This window comes from Natrix helvetica (genome assembly GCF_964273705.1).
Source record: "Natrix helvetica genome assembly, chromosome: 4".
NCBI classification, from domain to species: domain Eukaryota; kingdom Metazoa; phylum Chordata; class Lepidosauria; order Squamata; family Natricidae; genus Natrix; species Natrix helvetica.
In genome coordinates, this window is record NC_138550.1 from 22730894 (window position 1) to 22755247 (window position 24354).

General features: G+C 39.9%; 1 protein-coding gene across 1 annotated transcript in view; it reads right to left on the reverse strand.

Moving 5' to 3' along the window:
• Nucleotides 1–24354, reverse strand: part of ATP8A2 (ATPase phospholipid transporting 8A2) — a 517851-nt gene that overhangs the window by 323180 nt on the left and 170317 nt on the right. Inside the window, exons 25-26 of the mRNA XM_081952690.1 lie at nucleotides 21217–21400; nucleotides 14430–14540 (exon numbers count right to left, since the gene is read on the reverse strand). Coding sequence (XP_081808816.1) covers nucleotides 14430–14540; nucleotides 21217–21400 — 295 coding nt within the window. The remainder of the gene's footprint in view (nucleotides 1–14429; nucleotides 14541–21216; nucleotides 21401–24354) is intronic.

The following is a 24354-nucleotide window of genomic DNA, read 5'->3' on the forward strand; positions in this document are numbered from 1 at the left end:
CCTCAGCAGTTGCAAGTACTAACTGGAATGCTTGTAACCAATTATTGCATAACTTATTAATTTGAAGATGTTTTGGTTTATTAGAGTTGCAGCCTGCCGTTTGTATGCAAACTGCTAAGGGTTTGCTATGAAAACCAAGGAAATAAATTGGGTGCCAAGGCATTTGCATGTCTGGGATCTGTAATTAACAGGATGTTAGAAAAGAAGAAAGAGGATGCAGAAATAAAGGGAGGAAAGAAGGCAATTAGATCACAGGATGAGATAAGGGACTTCTTAGTTAACCAAGGAGCACCAACACAAAAATGGAAACATGAGAAGGGAGGTTCTGGAAAAATGAGGAGGAGGAGGAGGAGGAGGAGGAGGAGGAGGAGGAGGAAATTAAACTTAGAATGAGAAAAGATGTAGGATTTGTGAGGCTCAAGAACAGACTAAGCTAGGAACAGAACCTGGGATACTGCTTGAAGCAGACCAGTTTGGCCCAGCGAGACCAAGCCTGAAATCAACAATTAGGAAAAAAGAGAAAGGAAATGCTTCACTTAGCAAAACAAGATGGGAATTTAAACCGAGAAACAGCTAGGGAGAAAAGAGAACAGCTTTAAAGTGTGAAAAAGTCTACTTGTAAATCAAACACAACTTAAGAAGCCAAAGGGAGACAAGAGATAAAGGGGCTCCTATAGGAGAATGAATGACAGGAGTACTCATAAGTGTGAGAAACTAATGGGAAAATGCATCAGGGTTTTTCTCTGATTGAGCCCTGGGCTCAAAAAAGGTGAATTGGCCAGCGATGGTGAAAGTAATTGTAGTGTTTCAACTAGAGTCCAGGAGAGCAGGGAGCACCCAGTGTGTGATGATGGGGGAGCAAATCAGGCCTGGCAAAGACAAGCAGCTAAGGAGGGGAAGCCAGCAAGGGAGACCAAGAATGCTCCATACACCAAAAGTGAGGTGTGTTTACAAGGTAGGCATGGGTGACTTATTTGACTATATTGCATAAATACCAAATCTTTCTGTATGTACACTGTGGTTGAAAATGAATTCCTTAAGGAAACTGTTAAGCTGAATGAAGGATGTACTGAATAAACTTCATTTGCATCCCAAGATTCCGACTGAGTTTAACAGTTATTATTGCAAAAAAATGTAGATCTGGTTATATAGATGTCGGGGTTTTATTTCTATTTTTAGAACATGCAAGTAGTAAAATGGAGCTGCTCTCAGGTTTTGCTTCTGAATGCAATCAAGTGCATTGTTTGCTCATACTTATACTACTGTAATCTTAAATCTTATTTGATCTGAGAAAATACCCCTTAGAGCTCCCTGCTGGTTGGAGAGTCTTGGTTAGATAGGAATTAAATAAAACATTGGCAGGCACCACATGGCTGGGACTTTTCCGTGGGGAATGGTCTTCAAAAATTAGAAGTAGACATTGTGGGAAAATACACTACTAAGGAAGAGTTGCATGTAGAAGTCTTCCCCTCCCCCCCTCTCACACACACACCTATTTATCCATCCATCCATCCATCCATCCATCCATCCATCCATCCATCCATCCATCCATCCATCCATCTATCTATCTATCTATCTATCTATCTATCTATCATCTAATACCTACCTTTCTCCTCCTATTTCTTCAATGCACTAACAGCTCCGTGAAAGGACTGCACATGCGTAGAAGCAAAAACCAAGATGAGAACCGGTTCAGGGGCGCGGCAGGCATGTGTTGCTGCCAGTTCCAGCAACTCAGGCTGCCAAACCACTACCGATTCGGCTGAACCTGTCCAAACCGGTAGGAACACATCACTACTTTAAGCCTCTTCTGTTTTCCTTATGCATTAGAACTGGATATGCCTATAGCAGCATTTATTTAGTAATGATGCCCAAAACACTGTCCAAACTGCAAGTGTATTCAGATCCTTCCAGATATTAGAAGACACACACACACCCATAGACACATACACAACATAAAAGGTGAAGGTTCCTCTCGTTCCTGATTCTAGGGGGCAGTGCTCATCTCTGTTTCAAAGCCGAAGAGCACTGTCTGAAGACGTCTCCATAATCATGACTAAAAGCCGAAGGTGCACGGAACGCTGTTATCTTCCCACCAAAGGTGGTCCCTACTCGCATTTTTTACATGCCTTTGAACTGGTAGGTTGGCAGAAGCTGGGACAAGTAACGGGAGCCTACGTTCCCTCTAAGGTACGCGGCTGCGCTAGCGCGCAGGTGGCAAGAAAACACCGCGCAGCAGTTTTCAACTGCCGCGCAGTGATTTCTATTGCCACAGGCTTTGGAAGCTGGGGAGGTCCTTTGCAGGCAGCTAGAACGGGCCACCTGCAAAGGACTTCCCCAGACTTGCTTTGAGGAGCACGGGGCGACTGAGGCTAGTTGTGAAGCCCCAAAGCCCCCACCGCCACCGGAAGAACTGCTGCCACCTCCTCCTCATCCTCCTCTAACAGGCAGCACTGCCGGATTTGCCGCCCGGCGCTGCGGCTGAGATGAAGCCGGCAAAGCTCCAGCCGGCATCTCCGCGCGTGGCAGCGGCGCCTCCCCTCTGCTCGGAGCACCTGAGCTCAGCGCTGGGTTACCCCTGCCTGCCCCCTCCTCCTCCTCCGCCGTGCTTTTGAAGAGCCATGAGGCTGCGGGAGACAGTAGGAAGGCGGGGAGGGAGCAGGGGGAAAAAAAGCCTCATGGTTCTTCAAAAGCACGGAGGAGGAGGAGCGGGCACGGGTTACCCAGCGCTGAGCTCAGGAGCAAATCTGGTGGTGCTGTTGGAGGAGGAGGAGGTAGCAGCAGTTATTCTGGTAGCAACTCGTCGGCAACTTCAGCAGCAGCCCTGCCCACAATGAAGAAAGCAGAGATGGAGCAGATCCACGCAGATGACGTCGCTGCAACATGACTGGAGGAGGAATTCTGAGAGTTGAAGTCCACAAGTGTTAAAGCTGTCAGGTTTGAAGAGCTCTGCATTTTTTTTCTAGGGGTGGAAGGGTCTTGTAACTTGACAGCTTTAAGACTTCCATGCTTCAAATGCCAGAGTTCCTGAGCCAACAGGACTGGAGGAGAAATTCTGGGAGTTGAAGTCCACAAATCTTAAAGCTGTCAGGTTTGAAGACCCCTGGGGGGTTTTTTCCCTAAAGGGTTAGGGGTGCAAGGGTCTTGTAACTTGACAGCTTTAAGAGTTGCATGCTTCAAATGCCAGAGTTTCTGAGCCAACATTTTGGTTGCTAAGCAGGAGCGTTGTTAAGTGATACTGATATTATATAACACTTTGAATTAAGCGGGTACCTTGAAGAAACATAACTTTGAGTTTCAAATAATACTGATTTCGTTGTTGTCTTAGGTGACATCTGTGAAAAAAATTCGGGTGCTCAGGCATGAAAATGTGCCGCTCAAACACTATACTTTTCTGCTCACATCGAAAAAAAATTAGAGGGAACATTGACGGGAGCTCACTCCATTACGCGGCACTAGGGATTCGAACTGCCAAACTGCTGACCTTTCTGATCGACAAGCTCAGCATCTTAGCCACTGAGCCACCACGTCCCTTGATATACACAACATATCATAATGTTAAAATGACTGAAAACCTTACATATCCAGTGCATGTACTGACTGCATATGAGTCCACTTCTACTTCTAGAAACTGCTGTGCTGGCATATTCTATCAGCCAGAGTATTATTACAGGCAGAAGCCCTTCTGTATTTACCAAAAGGGCGAGATACATGGGGACAGGAACAGGGGAGAAGAGCCAATTAAAAAACCAGATAGCAACACAGCTACTATAATAAACAGAAATTTCTATAAAAACACAGTCCTGGAACTGGCTGGAAGCTCAGATCATACATTTTGGATTGCTAGATATTATGGAAGAGAAAAGACTTAATGTGAAGCAACCTGCCCCTTGCAGCTTTCCATTCTGAGTACTGAACAAAGGATATTCCTCTGCCACCCTAAGAGAATACTGTATATAACCTCTGCATTTTGCTCCAATTTCTAAACCTGCATTCCAAAACTGGGTTAGATATGCCTTTATAAAATCCCAAAATAAAATAACATCTCTGGTGGTTAATTAGCAAAAGCTGGATCAAGGTGCTTGATTATTAGTCAGCATTTAATTGAATTAGTTTTTCACTGTGGTACAAGGAATAAAAATAATTTTTAAAAGAAATCTAGGTCTGCAATGTTTAGAGAAGAATAATTTGCTGATTTTTATCATGCACGTTTCATCAACTGGTCTTTTTTTTAGTCTAGTAACAGGTGGGAAACAATTGTAAGATTTATTATGGCTCCAATGCTTACGCTATGAAAACCATGTCCCAATTCCAAAGGATTTTTTAAAAATGGAAAACATTACACAGCTGTGAATAGGCCATGGGCCAGGAGTAGGCTGTGGGCAACAGGTTGGGGACCCCAGTTATAGACTGCCTGTTGATTGGAAGGGGGCACATTGCTTGGCTAGCTTGCAACACACCTGTTGACTGAAAATACCTTGTTGGGAAGGAAGATCTCAATCCCTAGATGAACCTTGAAGAACCTTTTTAGTCTTTCTGAAATTTAAGAACTGACTGACCCATTCTTAAAATTAATGGTTAGAAAAAAAATAGTAGGTGCTATAGCAACTTGACTTAAATGGAATGCAAAGATGGACTCTGTGGTAGAAGGCAATATCTAAATGAAGGAGAATTTTACCTCTGTGAAGAATAAGGAAACATGGAGATATTAATGGTAAAGATGAATCTTAAAATGTTTAAGGAAAAGGATAACGTGGTAAAATGGCTGCCAAAGAGTCCTTTACGGAGCATAAAAATCAAGATACCTTGCATGTGATTTTAGAGAAATATCACAAAGACAGTGAACCCATCTAAAGGACTAAAAAATATTTTGATATATTTTGCATTAGATCATAAAGTAGCTCTACGTAGCTGAAACAGAAGCCTGGAAAACCTCATACATTCTAGCCCCCAAAGAGGTCAATGTAGAGTCCAATCCTTGACGTGGAAGGAGCTGAAATTTATGTGGTGGATCTGTCTGGGATAGATGAACAACAGTTTTGAGTTCCTCAGAAGTTAAAGATATTCCCAACGAACTAGTTCAGTGGTGGGATTGAAATTTTGTTTACTACCGGTTTTGTGGGCGTGGATTGGTGGGCATGGCAGGGGAAGGATACAGTAAAATCTCCATTCCCTCCCCACTCCAGGGGAAGGATACTGCAAAATCCCTATTTCCTCAGCTGGGACCTGGGAGGCAGAGAATAGATGGGGGTGGGCCCAGTCAGAGGTGGTTGCTATGTCCTGGCAGCCAGCAACAGCCAAGCCGCGCCTGATTGGCTAAGATGCGGCTTGGCTGAGCGCGGGCTGTCAGGAACAGCTGATTGGTTGTCCTGCCTGACAGCTCCGTATAAATAGCTGTCAGGCAGGAAAGTGCTGAACCTTTTGCTCTGTACATAGTTGTCTTGCTGTTGTTAAATAAAGCGGTTGTTAGTTCCTCAGATCGTGTCCTGCCTCATCCTTCGGCCAATATTCTACAGTGGTATTTACCAGTTCTCCAAATGACTCAAAATTTCCGCTAGTGGTTCTCCAGAACTGGTCAGAATCTGCTGAATACCACCTCTGAACTAGTTGTAAGCATGGCTGACCAGCCCTCCATGGCAATAAGGCTGGTCAAATCCCTGCGAATCTTTCCAAGACTCTAGTGCAGTGTTTCTCAAACTTGGCGACTTTAAGTCCTGCGGACTTCAACTCCCAGAATTCCCCAGCCAGCTATGCTGGCTGGGGGATTCTGGGAGTTGAAGTCCACAGGACTTAAAGTCGCCAAGTTTGAGAAACACTGCTCTAGTGGGAAGAGGTACAGAAAAGCACCTTCCATTGGATCATGAATGCATTGCTTAGGGTTCCCACCATTGCTGCAGAAGTGTAGGCAGTAATGATTACCCTGATAAACAATGAGATTAAACTTGTGTTTTCCCTGGTGGAATGTGACAGCAGTCATTGTCATTGCATGAACCTATTTTTGGTGTTAACTGAGACCAGCTGAGCTGGGCAGCCAGGATGCTATTATTTCCTAGCATGCGAACTGTTAGAATAAAAATCAAATAGAAAAATATCAATTCCAAATGTGCAATGAGACGTATAAAAGAAGCAGAGACTTGGTGCTATCTGTTAATGTCACACTGCATCCTGTTTTATAGCCACCACCAGAGATATAAATCGCTTCAGGAAGGTGTTTTTTTTTAAAGGCAAAGATGACAAATGCTAAGAAAAACAACAAGGAGAGATGGAAGCCAAGCAATTTAATAGCAAGATAGTCAAGATTCCCATGCAGGTTATATCAGGATTCTTAGGGTAGGAGTACAAGTAAAATAGACAGGCTAAGGCAATATCTTCATAGCTCAGATGTCTGGAGTTATATGTGATGACTCAAAATACATTGGGGAATTTCCAGTTGCACTGAACAAGGACAATCACAGTCAGCTTACTTGAAATCTGCCAAGGTAGTCAGACCTAGATATTGAAGTCCACCTAGATATCTACCTCTACATGTTATCATATGCTCAATGCTTCTTGCCTCTGCAATGAGAGCTATGTTACCTCTTTAGGAGGAGGAGTTGGGGGTAGCTCTTTCCACATTTGGAGAAAAGCTCACTTCCAGCTCTTTCATGAGATATGGATGATACTCTCCTAAGTCCTGATCTAGAAGAGATACCAACATTTCCTCCCAAATCAGAATTTATTTAGAGGCAACATGATTTCTATGGGGATTCTCAGTCATCCAGGTCATGGTTGTCCCAAAGGTGCTTTTTTAAGAACTGAACTTTCTTGTTTTTCTTTGAAGATGTTTCCCTTCTCAACCAGCAGAGCTGAAAAAGCTTCTTGGATAAGAAACGAAATGTGTCCGAGTTTGTTGCATCATATCCAGAAAGCACCCACAGGTAACTGATTCCGCAGGATTCATTAACTTTTCTTTATATATAATATAACACATAAAGTAAATATACAATATCAAAATCTGGTTCTTCCAATGTGGTAGCAAATACAAGCAAACACAGGCAGGAGAAAACAGTTTCAGTTCAGAGCAGCAGACTAATTTAGAGCTTTTGTACAAAAGTTAACCTAAGCCACGCCCGAGCTCCTGGCTGTCTCCTTGTTGCTCACACAGAAAATACTGTTTCACTTTCCAAACAGCCCTCATTGGCTCACCTGTTACCATGTCTATCAAAATAGTCCCCATTGGCTGAGCTGTTGCCATGTCTATTCCAGTTTATGAACATTCATGCTCTGACAAAATGTCTTCAAAGAAAAACAAGAAAGTCCAGTTACCTCTTGAAAAAGTATCTTTGGGATAATGTGTTGTAGAGAGAAATCATGTGTATGAATCCAAGAGACCACTATGAGATCACCCACTGAATTGAATATGGGAACACATAGAACTGATTCAAGGAAGTACATGCATATTTGTTTTATCTATTAGACTTTTTATGTGGTGTACAAATTACACTGTGGAGTTCTCTGCTATCAGATTGGTGATGGCCACTAATTTAGAAAATTTTTAAAGGACATTGGAAAAATCATAGCTATGCTATTCTATCAACGGTTGTAGTTTTGATATTGTTTATGCTTTTAAAATCACAGCACACTTAAACACCAATTGCTGGGAAACAACAACGGAAAAGGGATACTTGTTTGTGAAAATGCTGATTGCAGTCAGATTCCAAAGTCCAGCATTCACAAAATGCTGGATTAGATGAATCGATGGCTCATTTCTACAGAATCCTTCTTCTGTTTCTATGCTCTTATTGCAGAGAAAAATTAAGCAGGACAAAGGACAATTCCTTTTCATAATACAATGTACTTTTGTCTATTTGGAAGAGACTTTACCAACCAAATGGCCCCGTGGTGTTTCTGTCTACAAATCTCAACATTCTCAGCCAGAAGGGTAATGAAATTCTTATCAAGAGGTTGATTTTTCATAATGTTGACATATAATTCTAATTGAAAAACTAAGACAGTTATAAATGACAGTAAAATGAGTTCCCAAGGGATAAGACTCACTTCCTCCAGTTGGCTGTGAAATTTCTGAAAATTTTAAATCTCTATATTCATCAATGCCCTGTAATTGTGCAACTGGACACATTTGATGGTCTCAGCTAGCAAATACTGTTCTTCTCAGAGATCAATACGTCTCTGTTTCACAAGAAGTTTGCCTTTTCAAACTGTTCCATCTGTTTTGGTAGCAGTTCCATTCAATCCATCAAAATAGTACTTGGCATGAAATGAATGTTACTCTTTCCTCCTCAGCCTCAATAAAAATTGCCCAATTTAACCAAACTTGTCTAAGCTTTGCTACTGACACAGCACATTTTAAAACCAAATTGCAATGGAGAAAAGCTTGTGAACTTAAATTACAGAATTACAGCCTAATTAGTCCAATATGCCAGAGAGTCTCTTTTGGATGAGCCTGTCACTTAATTCTTTTTGTCAGATTGCAAATTCATGTATACGGTTTATATTTATATGGTTTACATTCAAGGAGAAGTACATTATTTTACAAATGTGCTGTTACAAGGGTTATCTTAACTGATATTTAAGAACCCTGAAATTTCTGATATTAGCTTCCTGTCTTTCAAAGAACACTTGATACAATGCCAGATATGCTGTGCTTAGATTAATATTTTTCTGAAGGTACAATTTTATAACTGTTAAAATAAACATGATCTTAAGCCTGAATTCATATGTTTAAAATCCTTCTGGATGGAATGACCCTGTTATGGGACAAGGAATGTAATGAACTGGGTAGTAGATGCCAAATACTATCAGGAAATATAAGTATCTAAATTTCCAAACAGGCTCTATTCTTTCTGAGGAAAATAAATAGAAGATGAACTACTCTGATCATTTCTTTTGCTATCATATATGCTGTGAACATGTAGGCTTTAGTGATGTAGCATATTATATTCCTTAAATTTCACTATTGTACTGTAATTGATTTTTCTCTGATCTGGCACTTCTTGCTTTAATTGGAAGTGAAACTCCCAGAATACCCAGCAGCATGGATCCTGGGGCAGGCTGGGAATTTTGGGAATTGTAGGATTCAGAACATCTGGAGTGTGTCAGATTGTGGAAGGCTGCTATAATCTTTTGCTTTACTGAGATATAGGAGCCATATGTCCAATTTCACAGAAAATAGCCTTCCAGCTGCACGGCAGCTAAAGAACAATATTCCATTTGAAAATGCTGCATATTTGTATTCAATCTGATTTTAAAATAAATAATCCTGAAAAGGGACAGGAGAAATATTGAAGTTGTCCACCAAGAGACAGATTAAGGGCCAGAATGCAAGCTGTCTGACCAGTTTCTCCAACAATGGTGAGATATTTTTTTAATTATGCCAAGTTATAAATATCTTTGCTTATACATCAACAGAGATAATATTTATTGCAATTTATGTCAATGATTTTATCTATGCCTCTGTAACCACTCTTTGCTTGAGTTAAGGATGTGACCAGATTTTGCAATCCATAGTATTTATTCACCAACCCCTTAAATATTTCAAATTCTGTCACATGATGTATACTCTACAGAAAACCTAGCCACGTAAAGCTTTTTATTTTTGAAATTTGCAGTTTAATACACAAAAAAGAAACATTACCTATAAATACATATAGCCTTGTCTCTAATGATGTACTAAGGCAGGGGTGTCAAACTCCCTTCCCACCAGCCGGATGCATAACGCCTGGCCACGCCCATACCCAATTTAGCGAAGGGGATACAGTTCTGATATGTCATGTGATGCCACCGTAATGATGTGAGTTTGACACCCCTGCATTAAGGCATCAAGAAACTAACAAAGATTTATCTTTGTGGCCAATTCCTTGGCAACTCTTGGGGCCAACGTACTAAATTAGGAATCTAAAAACAAAAAGTCCGTTCGGGACTAACGTTGTAAAAAGAGCAAACACATATGTAATTCAAACTACATATTCTTTTGCAACAAGGGATTGAAAATTGAATTATCTGGCACCGGTTGGAATAAAAATTAAAAGTTGCAGATCAGCTGAAAATTGAATCTGGATACATTTTCAAAAATGGAGCAAACGCAAAATAGTCAGAGCTGACTTCTACTTGGTCATTTTTGGATTAGAGTGAAATGTAATTGTGTAATTTATACTTCATACAGCAGGATATGTTTCCATCTTAGAAATGGGAGACACAATGTGTATAACAGATTCAGATAATGTGGAATTCTTTGCATTCTCTTCTATTTTGTCAATGATTGCGCAGTAGACTATATACATTATTTGATTTATCTGAGATTGGTTACTATTGTATTTTAAAACTGGCTCCCAACCATATTAATAGGCCTAATTGAAAATGACATCATTTGAGCTTCTACCTTTGGTAATTGTAATGACACATGTTGTGCCTGAAAGTTATCAGCTGACATTACAGTTATTGTGTGATCATCAGCATGCCATTAATACCTTTAAGCCTGGCTAGCAAAAAACTCAAATCAAGAATCACAGCTCTGAAAAAACCTTGAAGCATGAAGCAACAAAACTATATAGTCTAAGATTCTGATATAGATATCCAGATAATTGTGACTCATGGCGAGTTGGCAGCGGTAAGTTGGCCTTGGCAAGTTATTCCATTCAGCTTCCTGCACTCTTGGAGTAGATTTATGGCATGGCATCATTGTAATAGTCTACCATAGGTTGTATCTAATTGTGCACCTATACATGTACATATTTAATCATAGTTTCAACTGAGAAACTGTGAGTATCCTAGCAGAAGTGGGTTACCAATTTTTTTACTACTGGTTCAAGTGTGCGCCTGTGCTCGATGCTTCTGCGCCAGGCGGGTGGGCGGAGCCTCCCACTACTGCTACTACCGGTTCGGTTGATCCGGGCCAGACCAGCAGCAACCCACCTCTGTATCCTAGGCCCAAAAGTCTAAAAACACTAGAGAATTCCTGGAAGTCTGCCACTCAAACAAACTAACTACCAAGAAGCACAAAGAGATAAACAATATCTACATGCCATTCAAAACAATCAAAAGACCAAAAAGAAAATAAAAAGATGAAACAGCTAAGCTTAGAGAGCACCAGGGCCCCACAACAGCCTAATCAAGGCATTACCAAGAAGAAACAATTCCCCCACTAACACAGATAGGGCAAGCCACTGTATATAACAGAGAACACATCCCACTTCTTTCTAGAACAGAAGATGTTACATTGTTGGGTAATGAAATGTCTGCAAGAAAACAACGAAGCTCAGAGAGCACTAAGGACTCCATAGTACAATAGAACTTCTGGTCAAGAACGCTTCTGACCATAACCAAATCGGTTCTGAATAAAACTGTAAGAAGTTATCACCCAGCCCTCTCCCAGAAAAATGAAATATCCTAGGAAACATTGATAAGGCAGAATATTATATTTTCCTGGATGTGAAAAAGGGAGAAACACATTTTAAAAACTAAGTAAATTCCTGCAGCTTCCTGCCATCCTCACTTTATCAATGGGCCATTAAGAAGGCCAAGCTAGTTCACTTTACATAGTAAAGAGTTCTCCCCTTCAGCTCCAGGGGGATGGGAATGAAGTCAGGATAATATAAGCCTTTACTCAACTGACCACATGGCATCTGAACTCAATCAAACCTGGATTCAAAACTCAGCCTAGAGGGTTGCCCTTGCATGGGCCCATGTGAGTCTGACAGTCAATCAGAATACATTTCTTACACAGGAACAGGAAACAGATAGGTGGGGCAGAACAGATTATAAAAATCCCTGCAAGCCCTTCTTCAGCCCTTTCCTTTGCCTTCTCTTCTCCACCAACACTGAAGCATGTGATCACCTTTTCTGTTCAGGACTCAGGCCATGTGGTCCTGTCCACCATTAAAACCATCTTTCCAAGCAGCCTCCATGTCTCCAGTGTCTTTTTCCCCAATTGGAGCCGAACCCAGAAGCACATTTCTTTCATCAAAACATTCACAATTTCTTTTCCTGCAGCCAATTTTCCCTTCCACGCCAAATTTTTGTAAGCAGCAAACTTCCAAAATTAGGTTCGGGACGGGTCACGACCAAATTGGTTTGCCACCAAAGTTATGGAACAAATTATGGTTGTGACCAGAGGTTCTACTGTGACCAGAGGTCGTAAAAACCACCAATTTGCTATTTTAGGTTTTTAATCTACCATGTTATCAACGTTATAATTTTTTAAAAAATCCTATCAATGTAAATTAAATAAGGATTAAATCGCACTGGTGAAAACAAAGCAGCAGTTTCCTAAAAATTAGTGATTAGGTGAGTTACTGTGTGGACAATTCTCCTTAACATTTTTGAATTCAAGTAAAGCCTGCATATTCTTAAGCATTTAATAACAGAGTTAAAATTACCTGCAGGTAAATATTATAAACATGCTTGGTGTACATAAAGGAATGCCTTACACCTTTGTAGCAGCCATTCTAAGGTACCCCTTCCTGACATAGCATGTGGTGCTATCAGCAATATCCACTGTGTGTTTGGTAGTGGATTAGCTGTCTGAAAGGGAGGAGGGATGGGCAACAATAGCAGGATTCCATGCCACAGGCAATTACAGATACCCATTAAGATTACTGGATATGGTGACAGACTGGGAGGAAGGAAGATCCTACAGAAATCATCGGTTTGGCCATTTGCATGCAACTATTCAGAGATGGACTCAAGAACAAGGATGTGAAGTATGGTTTCTTCCCCCATTTAAACACATATTGCTAACTCTGTGGATCCTTGGTATTACAGTCATAGTTATATTAGTTTCATTCATCTAAGTAATGAAAAGTAGAAGTCCAGCATCTCTAACAGACATTAGAGGATTCCTTTTCATACCCCCTGGACCTCTGATTCTCACTGCTACTTGCAATGTTTCTCCATGGCAGCAGAGTTTGTCTCTGTCCCAGTGATGAGATGGGATGGATCTTCTACCTCCTTTTGCTCTTGACAAAAGTATGCTAACCATCCCACTGGTCTTGCCCAGTGACACTGCTGCAGTCACTATCTTGACTTTTATTACCATATTCTGAAGACACCCCTTGCTAGTTGTTATAATGGATTGGTCTGATCTTGGCCCTTACTATTCACTTTGTTTGATTTAGTCTTTGCATCCTGCAAGCAAATCATAATCCAATGCTGGTTAGCAAGTGTTAATATTTATTTCCTAGGGCTTGATGAAATTCTTAAAAGCTTTGATAAGTTTCCCAAGGCTGCTTGGAATTCTCCCTTAGACTACTTGGAGGCAGAAGTGTATAAAGCCAGCTTAATTGGTAAAGCAGAGCCATCTTCTGCTTTCAGATAACCTGAAACTCCTGAACTTGCAGAGGGTCAAGAGAAGGACGCATGGTGCCAATATCTCCATGTTGCCAAAGTTAGGTTGAACAAAGTCAGAAGTACTTTGCAATTCATCATGAATGGATAGAGTTCTAGACTTTAATCTGTTTTTGGCTGAGATGGAATTTAACTTTGCTTAACCTAATTCCTGATCAGCATATCTTACAAGTTCTTCTTCTTCTGAAGAACTGCTCACATGAACATGCTACTGTGTGGAATTCTGCTCATGCTCAATCCAGCATGTAGTGTTGAATATCTAAAGGCTGTTGCCTAGCACTTAATGCACAACCTGACCCATTGGGTCATCTATTTTTCCACATATAATATAAACAGGTATATATTATAATATAGAATTCCTCTGCTCTCATGCTCCTCAGCAGAGCTCCAGTGAATCTTCCTCCTCTTTAGGTGACCTGTGGAACTGCCTACCACTTTGCTGAGGGGTAAGAGGGGCAAAGGAAGCTGAAGCCTGCAAGGAAAAGTGCATCCCTGCTCCCCATCCCAGCTTGTACCCAAGGGCCTCCTCCTTCCAGGGAGGGAAGGGTGTCAGCTGCTGGCACCTCCTGACCAGCCTATCTCACCAGCAGGTACCTGAGTTACTCCCTTGCTACCCACTGTTGTCAAGAGATTTCCGTTTTTGGCCTTGGTTCTAAAACAGCCAATCGCTGCTCGCTCGTTAAACCTTGTAATCAGCCAATTGGACCAAATAGAGATAAGAAAGAGGGTGGGATATTCTTCTCCCATCTTCCCTTGCACAACACAACCTACAGGTTTCTAGGAAGTGTAGTTGGAAATCATGATCACATGACTGCAGCTAACCATTGTAATGCTGCAGTGACCACAACTGCAAATAAATGGATAGAAGATTCCACGGGAGTCATATGTCCTGGATTTTGGATGCATTCTTTAGTTTAACCCATTTGAGGTACCTTGCTTCAAAAATTGTTGCCCTTTGATGCATCATTTTGCCCAAGATTACAAACAGAAAGACAGACAGGAGAGTTTCAATAATATATACATTTCCTGTTGCTATAATCAATGAAGGAAGAGAAGCAAACAAGGTATAGATTGCTAATGTTACCTACCTCAATAATATAAAGAACCACATTCTTATAGAAGCAATACAATATGCATTTTGTCACTCGGTTGTAACTCCAGGCTCCATGGACAAGTAACAGCTTCTCCAAGTAGGAAAACTAAGGGGAGGAGAAAAAAAAGATCAATTGTGTGCCATCAAATTACTGTCAACTCTTAAATTGTGTTTAGATTTAAAGTCGACCATTCATTGCTCGGTGACATTCACTTAGGATAAATTATTCTAAAGCACAGTGGACATGCCTGAAATATTGAAAATGGAGCATGTTATTGGTTTTAAGTAATTATCCGTTCTGATTGCAGCACATGTCCCAATTTAAGTAGCTACTGTAAGTAACATGAGCGGGAGACGCTATTGAATTCCTGCTTGTGGGTTTCCCATAAAGAGATGATTGGCTAATGTGGGATACTAGATTAGATGCATCTTTGTTGTGGTTCAATGTTGCTTTTCTTAGGCATTTAGATATTCAGAACATTATATCATGATCTTGTGACAAGATTCAATTCCATATCATATGTAATCGGGGGAAAAAGACATTACAGCAGGAGGTACGTAATGCAAACCTGCCCTCAGAAAAAAAATCATAAAACTAGGTTTTATCTTCCTATGTTTTCAGTTCCTCGTAATGCCTCTTCTTTGTGCATCGGCTAAAAGCTGTCTTAAATTTATGAGTTTCCTAGGAAGAGTGTCAGTCTGGTGTATTGGTGGAGATGGTGAGTTTTAGATCTTTCTTAAGCAGGAAAGCAGTTACCCTGTCTCAGCCACTTCACAGGGTTGATTTTGAGGGGGAAATAGGAGGCATTAGAGGAGTATTAGGGGTTCATGCCATTTTTAGATAGATAGATAGATAGATAGATAGATAGATAGATAGATAGATAGATAGATGATAGATAAATAGATAGATAGATATCCTATCTCCCCGAAAATAAGACCTCCCCGGATAATAAGTCCTATCAAGCTTTTGAGTGCATGCGCTTAAATAAGCCCTCTCCTGAAATGGATGGACAGATAGTTATGGTTGGGTAGATAGATAGTTATTTAAAAATGATAGTCAGAGCAGCGGCATATGGCAGTGATTAAAGATATTTAAAAGACACAGCTCTAGAGGGTTTTATGTGCTGAAATGATTATCCAACAATCTGTGTGTAGTGGAAAGGAACTGGATAGCATCCCTTTCAGTTGAAAACAGCAGTCAGATATTAACTGCATATGTGTTATGTGGGACTTATTCCCAAGTAAACATTGACAAAATCACAGGCAAATGTGTAGAATCCTGGATATTGGTTAGACTGCTTTTACAATACATGATGATTTTTAACATTGATGTAGTAAATCACTATATTACTATTCTATATGTTTTAATTGGTATTGTATAGTCGCTTCACAAGGTGGCATTTATTCATCAGTCCTACCTATATCTTTGAAGCAAGTTAAAACAGTCTTTTGCTCAGATTGATTGTGGGGCCTATTTAGGCTATCACAGGAAACTGACTGCTTTAGTTTTAATTGCTTATGATGAGCTTATTCTTTTTTTCTGCTATTCACAGCCCAGAGTCTGACAGGACTGGGGCGGGTTACAAATTCGGTTGATTGATAGACATAGACAGATAACCAACCCTACTATGGATGTGTTAATTATCGTCTTAGGACTGTAAACTTCAAGGAATTCCTGGCAGATTCAGCAATAATAAACACACTTACTTAGGTAATAGTGAAATAACAGAATTATCTGGGGCTCTGTATAAACTGAAGAACTACAGCTCCCACCAATTTCAGCTTAAATAGGGGATGATGATTTATGTTCTGTAAGCTGCTAGAGTCACTAGATATGGGTGGCATATAAATTTAGTAAATAATAAAAAAATCATTAGGAATGTTCAGAACTGAATTACAGCAGCCGCAGCAGAATCTGGCCAGACACAAGTTCACAATCATTCTCTTATCCTAGGCATGGCTTCAAGAATGAGATATAGAGGCAAAGAGCCAAGAGTTAAATTGGCATTGAAACATGTAGGGAACTATAACGAAATAGTAATGGACTTCTTGAACCAATCTCTAACTACCAGGATGATCAACTTTCTTTGAGCCAGGAGTAGAAATTTGCTCTCTCAGCCCACTGGCAATATCACTGAAAGAATGATAATGTCTTTGATTATTCAGTCCATTTTTGCTTTGTGTAGAACTTTGTCTAAGTTCTCTGAGAGTCCACCTGCACCTTTTCCTATTAGAACATTCCAGAAACAAACAAATATATAAATATACAAATAAACATAATCCAATTGGACATGGTAATAATAATAATAATAATAATAATAATAATAATAATAATAATAATAATAATAATAATAATAATAATAATAATAATAATAATAATAATAATATATTTATTTCTTAGCCGCACCAACCTCTGGTGGTTGTGTTTGAACCTGTGGAATGGCATAAGTAGACCCAGTACCCCAGTAGACCCTGTGGAAAAAATGCTAGGTAAATGAAGATGATTTGATTGTTTTAAGAAGCAGAAAATATTCCTTGTGTTAAGAGCTGTGGGGGCACAGTGGTTAGAATGCAATATTGCAGACTGACTCTGCTCACAGTCTGGAGTTTGATCCTGACTGGCACAAGATTGACTTAGACTTCCATCCTTCTGAGGTTGGTAAAATAAGATTGTTGGGGGCAATATGCTGACATTGTAATATGCTGACATTGTAAAGAGAGTGCTATAAAGCACTATGGGGTGAAATATAAGTCTGAGTGATATTGCTGAAAGAGCTAGATTTTGATAGTGCTTAGAACATTTGGAAGGGTGGAAATCAGAGAATGAATGAATGAATGAATGAATTATTTATTTATTTATTTATTTATTTATTTAATATTAATTAGATTTATGTGCCTCCCATTTCATGTGGAGGGGACTTTAGAATTATAGAGTTGAAAGGAGTGACTGAGTCCAACTCCTGCTTTGTATTTATAACAGATGACTAGCTAACTTCTTTCATCATTTTCGGGCAACTGGTTCAAACTGCTGTTCATCTTTGGAAATTGTTCCCCCCCTCCACTAACGTTCCTAACAAATCAGTAACAACCTGCCAAAACAGAGGAGTCTACTTCCAAAGACTCAGAAATTTCCCACTCCCCTGTCTGTTTTAGAAAAAAAAATAAGAAAAGTTCTGCCCCAGTTAGTCAATTTGCTGCTGAATTTCTACAGCTCAGTCCTAGGATGCTAGTGATTGGCACAAATTGGGTCCCAGGGGTTGGGGTGATGTTATATACTCCCTATGGGCTTCTATTTATTTACTTCTACCTTATCGGCAATAACTCAGCAAAAATAATTTTGAAAAGTTTTCTATCAGATTACATACAAATGACCATTTCATTAACATTTCCTACTTTTTTTTTAATTTTTTACCATTCAGAGGCTTACTTTACTTCCAAGGAAACCTGAGTCATATAGAAGCATTTTATTTCCCATTTTTTCACCTTCACGATATTCCTGCATTGAGGATTAGATTTAATGACAATGATTTTGCTAAGGCAATTCAACAGACTTTGTACTGGGCAGGAATATGAATAGAGGTTCCCCAATGCGAATCTAGCTTTTAATTTCCTTTATCTCTGGGCTCTCAAAGCATTGTTCCTCATTCTAAAGGAAACTTTCGAACGAAAAGCACTCCAAAAAATTTCCAAGGATTATAACACACCAAATAATTTAAGATCAACCAAGAGACCATGAGTTCTATTCCCACTGCTGGCATGAAAAAGCAGCTGGGTGACTTTGGGCCAGTAATAAGAGAGAGAGAGAGAGTGACTTTGGGCCAGTCTCTCTTTATTATTTATAAACAATAATAAAAGTAGGATAAAAAATATAAATATTGGCAGAGTTTAAGAGGAAATAAGATCCAAAAAGAAGAATATACTCTAAAGAAATTCCTGCACACATTTTCTGAGAGGAAGAAAAATGATCCCACTAAAACAGCATTCCATTTTTATATACTGTATAACTAGGTATATATCCCACATATTTCCATACAAAAATACAGATTTTTGTGGTTCTGTGTCTAGAAAGGGACCAGTGAGATTCATTCTGAATCAGAAACAATGGTGCTTGTCACCTTGCAGGATCATTCAACATCTGGTCAGACCGCAAGGTGGCGGTCAGCCAGAGTTTGCCTCAGGCATTCCCAACGACTGCCAACACATATTACATCAATGAAGTGCAGGATGTGAGAAGCAGGTCAGAGCAAATAGTGTAGTCTCTTCTTCAGGAAACTCGATGAATACTCACTCATTTAGAATTTCTATCAGCTGTTCAATAATATAGGTGGTCCTTGAATTAATTAATTCCTCCTTTTGAAAACAATAAAATTTACATCCAAGATCTGAACTGCCTCAAAAATGTCTCTATTTGGTTTTGGGGGTCTGAAAAAAATAAGTCATTGGACTGTATTATAATGAAGATGAGAGATATGTCCAGAAGGGGGTTGTCTCTGCACCATATACTGTACTTTAAACTTTCTTAAAAACAATAAGAACTCTTACATATTTCAAATCTTTGTATGTGAGATATTATTTGTTTAAAAGAAATAAATATTCCTAGATATATTAGCATTTAGATATGGAATCTGTAGTCCTCTTATTGGAGGAATAGGTCAGGACTCATCAAAGTCAGATGAGAATCCTGGTATCTTCTCAAACAAAACAGGACAATGGGACCTCCAAGGCTAATTGTACCTTGGCAGTAACTTTGAAAAGTTTTGCACCCATAAGAACAGATCAGACAACAGGAAAGAAAAATAGCTCCAGGCTGTTGTCAAAGATGTCTGATTAGACTTGTATCTGTCTTGGAGGAGAAGGAAAAAGGAAGAAGTTAATCGTGAAGCCTAAACTGAAACAATATCTTGGCTTCTCAAGAGCTCCAAGCTTAAGACCTACGGTATTTATTCCTTGATTTTCTTGAGATAGAAAGCTAACTCTTGTACTAGAACAAGCATTGCCTTCCGTAATGAATACACTTCCTTCACACTATTGGATAGGTCTTCAAGAAACCAATAATGTGCTCCTTTGAAAGATATCTTGGAAATGTTTAAGTATCACTCGAATTCAGTTTGGTGCCCTTAAAACAACCAGGATTGGAGCTCCCAAAGTTCACATTGGACTCTGCCTGAAATCCTGGGAATGCTGCTTTAATTAATATTGACAGATCTTGTTTCTTGTTTTCAAACCAAATTCCCTTCCTGATGTTGTATCAATCAGGAAAAAGGATACACCAAAAACGGATTCTTATTCACCTAACAGTTGTTGGGTCTGGAGACTGGCTGGAAGGCTGTTTGTTTTGGTTTTTTAAAATTTGCATTTCATCAGTTTTAATCGGCACTGCAAACAGGAAAAAAAAATTATAGAAGTGGGAGTTTAATATTATCTAGGAGGCCACACACCGCAGCAATATAAACTGATCTTGGTTTACTTCTAACAGCCATTCCTTCAGTCCCAGAGATTAAAAAAAGGTGATGGAGGGGCTTTTCATTGATAATCTCTGGATAAATGCTAAGGGATTGATAAGAACTCCCATATAACTATGTTTCCCTTATCATACTGTGCCTTTTGGAATCCTAAAATCAGAACTATAGTAAGTACTAATAGAGGCTGAATTGGGGCTTGGATAATGCCTACCACCACTGCTTAATTGTTTAAAACCTTACCCTGTATGTTTCGCTTTGGAAGGCAAGGAGGCTGTAATTAATAAATATTAAATAATAAACTTTACAGTGAATAATGAAAGTTAAACTCTACAGCTCAGAATGATGGGTATGATGGTTATGTTTGAGCATATGGCTTATTATAATTATCCTCATTTGGATATCTCTGTATAATAAGTTTACAGTGCTGCACAGTGGTGAGATTCAAATATTTTTATTACTGGTTCTGTGGGTGAGGCTTGGTGGGCGTGGCGTGGCTTGGTGGGCATGGCAGGGGAAGGATACTGTAAAATCTCCATTTCCTCCTGATCAGATGGGACTCGGGAAGCAGAGGATAGATGGGGGCGGGAGCAGTCAGATATGGTATTTGTTCTGCTAACTATTCAAAATTTCCGCTACTGGTTCTCCAGAACCTGATAAGAACCTGCTGAATACCACCTCTGCTGCTGCATCAGAAAATCTTATACACCATCAAAGGATTTCAAAATCAGGACAGCTGAAAAAAGTCAGTGATTCATGCCCACCTCTGAAACCTATCACTGATCACTCCTGACCAGAAGTAGGAAGCTAAAGAATATTAAACTTCTTTCACAGCATTTCCTTAGATCACTGAAATAAAAAGGGATGATAGTACAGATTATCAACAAATGTCTATTGCAGGAATAAAAATAAGAGGGAGGAGGAGGAGGAGGAGGAGGAGGAGGAGGAGGAGGAGGAGGAGGAGGAGGAGGAGGAGGAGGAGGAGGAGGAGGAGGAGGAGAAGGAGGAGGAGGAGGAGGAGGACATTTTGACAGCTGCAATGTTTGAGTCATCTTGCAGACTACTGGAAATATGGTCGAAACCCAATGATGGGGGAAAAGAAAACTCAGCATTTAGGATGAAATGGCTCCTGGCCCAGTACAATGGAAGGTATTGCACACACATTTACAAGTTCTCTGCATTAAGTCAGCATCCTCAAAGGAAAGGGAGTGGGGGGAAGGACATTTGCTTGGCTTCCAGATCAGCAGTGAAGTATTTATGCTGTCTGTGCAGCCAACACCCTTTCAACAGGAAACGGCAGCTGTTTCTTTGTAAGCATCTAACCTGTGCTATTGCATAATCAGAAGAGTTGGTTGCCTGCATGCCTTCATTGCCACTGATGCCCACTCCAACATGAGCCGTCTGGATCATTCCAACATCGTTGGCACCGTCCCCAATGGCCAGAGTGATGGCATTCACATGTTTCTTTACCATGTCTACTATTTCTGACTTCTGCAGAGGAGACACCCTAGGGGAAGAAGAAAACAAGCCTGTCAGTTTCCAAACTAGGTGTGACTTTCAAAGAGAGCGCTGCAGATGCAAAAAAAGAAAGAACGAAAGAAAGAAAGAAAGAAAGAAAGAAAGAAAGAAAGAAAGAAAGAAAGAAAGAAAGAAGGCAATCACTGGAAAATTTCCTGCTCCAATATTTCAGATTTTAGAGTGCATGCCAAATCCTCCTTTCTTTCAAATCCACTGTGGATGTAAGACTCATCAAGAATAGTAGGCTAAAAATGTTTTGATTACCAGAAAACATTTTTCCAATTCTTATACCATATGATAGCCCTCTCCAGATGTGTTGGGATATCAACTTTCGTAATTTTTTACTAGCTGGCAGATTACAGGGATTGAAGGCCAAGACAATTAGAGGGCATCAGATCAGGAAAAGGTATAAGATTAGTATTGAAATTGTTGCTGTATTGAAAGAATTTTGTCCTTATTCACAAACGTAGTTCATAGACATTTCCTATTCAAGTGCTCCGCAGAGCTTCTGGAATTACTGCCAACTATCATGTTGTCTGGAGGGGATGGTGCACAGATCTATCTGAAGAAATTAGGTTACCTGTTTTAAGCTTCTTGTCTTTATGTTATCTGTACAATGCAACTGGACTCAAGAAGACAGAACATAGGAAACCGTTTTAGACATTTTCAATTGCTTAGTTCAATATTGTCTACTGCATTGATGGCTAACCTTTTTGTCATCGCGTGCTGAAAGTGCACATGCCTGTGCAACAATGCGTGTGTGCCAGTGGTGGGTTCTGGATCTGTTCCAACTGGTACGGTTGGAACAGGCCCGGCGTTGCCCACATGGACGCACGTGGCGCGCACATGCATCGTACCTGCCTGCGATGCCTCCGCGACGCTCCGTGACTAGTGTGTGCGGTGCCCACACTTACAATGCAATGCACACGTGACACCCCACTGTGCACCATGCCCCCTGCGCATGCACGTGTTAACCCCCCGGTACCCCTTTTGGGGCCTAGCAGATCTCCCTAAAGCCTCCTGAGACAAAAAACAGGCCGTGGAGGGGCGCTACCCCCGCGCTTCCCCCACCCCCCACACATGTAGACATGCCCCCGCCCCCCGCATGCAAACATGTCTTCTGCATGTGCCTTCCTCCCCCCCCCATGCATGGCAGAGACCGGAAAATCAGCGGGAGGTATACAAGCATGTGCGGTAGAATTGAGCTGGGGTGACGCCTCGCATGCCCTCAGAGAGGGCTCCATGTGCCACCTATGACATGTGTTCCCTAGGTTCGCCATCACAGATCTACTGTATCAATGTCTCCCCAGAGACTCTGTCAAAAGTATTTCCCATTGTTTGCTAGGAGAGCCTCCCAAAAACAAAACAAAAGCCAGAAATACCAGACTGAGTAATCTAGAAAAAAACTATACAATTGGTTTCAAAAGAAATGGAGATACTCTTTCATCTAGTGCATAACTATTTGTGAAACCAATACCCACAAGATGCAGTGATGTCTACTAAATTGAATAGCTTTTAAAAGGGAGAGGTTAAAGATATTCTTGGAGAATGGAATTCCTACTATTGCCTATCTGTGACAGGTATATATTACCTCTATTAACAATAATATTAGCTTTAACCAACTTTAGTGAGAAGGTATTGTGCATTTGTGTTCTGCATGTGAGTTTCTCTTGGCAATTCACGGACCACTATGAAACTAGAACATTTTGCTGGAGGGACCTTTCAATCAGATCCAGAATAAGAAAAAAAGGGGAAAAAAGATCTTTTTTTTAAAAAAAAGATGACTTTCAACTTACAAAGTATATGTTCTCCTACTAAGCAACCAAGTATAGGTGTCAGCTCAGCAAGGTAGACCAGACCAAACCAATGCCATATAGGTCAGAACTATTTTATTGTAACAACCAGAGTAACACTACCTTGCAAATATGAATGTGCTTCCTTCTCTCTCCCTTTATCTTCATGTGAACTAGGGAGAAGTTAATCTGGGATGCTTTCTCAAGTTACTTTCTTGGCCCAGGCTCAGTCCCACTTATAGTATCAGCCCATCATCATGATAGCAGTTCATTCTCCTGTCCTTCAAGGCCATCCCATCCCTTTAATAATAGGTTCTATTAATAAGCTACATTGACCAAGCATGGGATACCTGATAATCAGAGGACAGACTACTGAAAGGAGCCATTGAATCTTCAAATAATTGAATCATTGAATTTGGTACCCAAAAAGAGACTATAATTCAATTATTTGAATTAATAATGCAATTTAGATCCACTTGTAATTTACAAACTTTTTCAAAGCTGCTAATATTAGTCCTACTGCCTGCAGCATTCATTTGCTTTATTTTTCCTCCTCCATATCTTTTTAGAACTCATAGCTGCAAAGATATACCGTAATTATTTAGAGATAAAGAAATAGATTTATGTTGCCCTGAGCTGTACAAAATAAACACAAAATATAAATCAAATAAATAAATGCAGACATAATAAATCTAGTTATAGATATATACAAGGTGACAACATTGACCAATCTCTTTACAAATTAGAAGAGTTTCCTCTTATCTGGGGCACATTGCTGAACTACTCCAGAGTTTTAAATCCCCATTTGGTTGAGACCCTGTCTAAAAATTTTACTTTATGAGCTGCAATCAGGAATGAAAACAGACTGTAGTTCTGGCAGTATTTTACATTATCAGAAGAACATCAGTCTTAGAATTGAACATGAATGAAACTCAACATCACCTATGTTTCAATGAGATTATTCACAGGTAAGCAATTTATTTTAGTACTATAGTAAAGTAAATCAATGCTGTAATCTTTCAAGTAAAAAAGATTTAACAGTCTACTACTCTATGAGAATGTTTTGTCCAAAGATACTTAGACTAAATAAGTTAATTTTCCTTTTTAGTCCAAGTTTCCTAATGCTTAGTCTTTTGAATAAAAGCTTTCC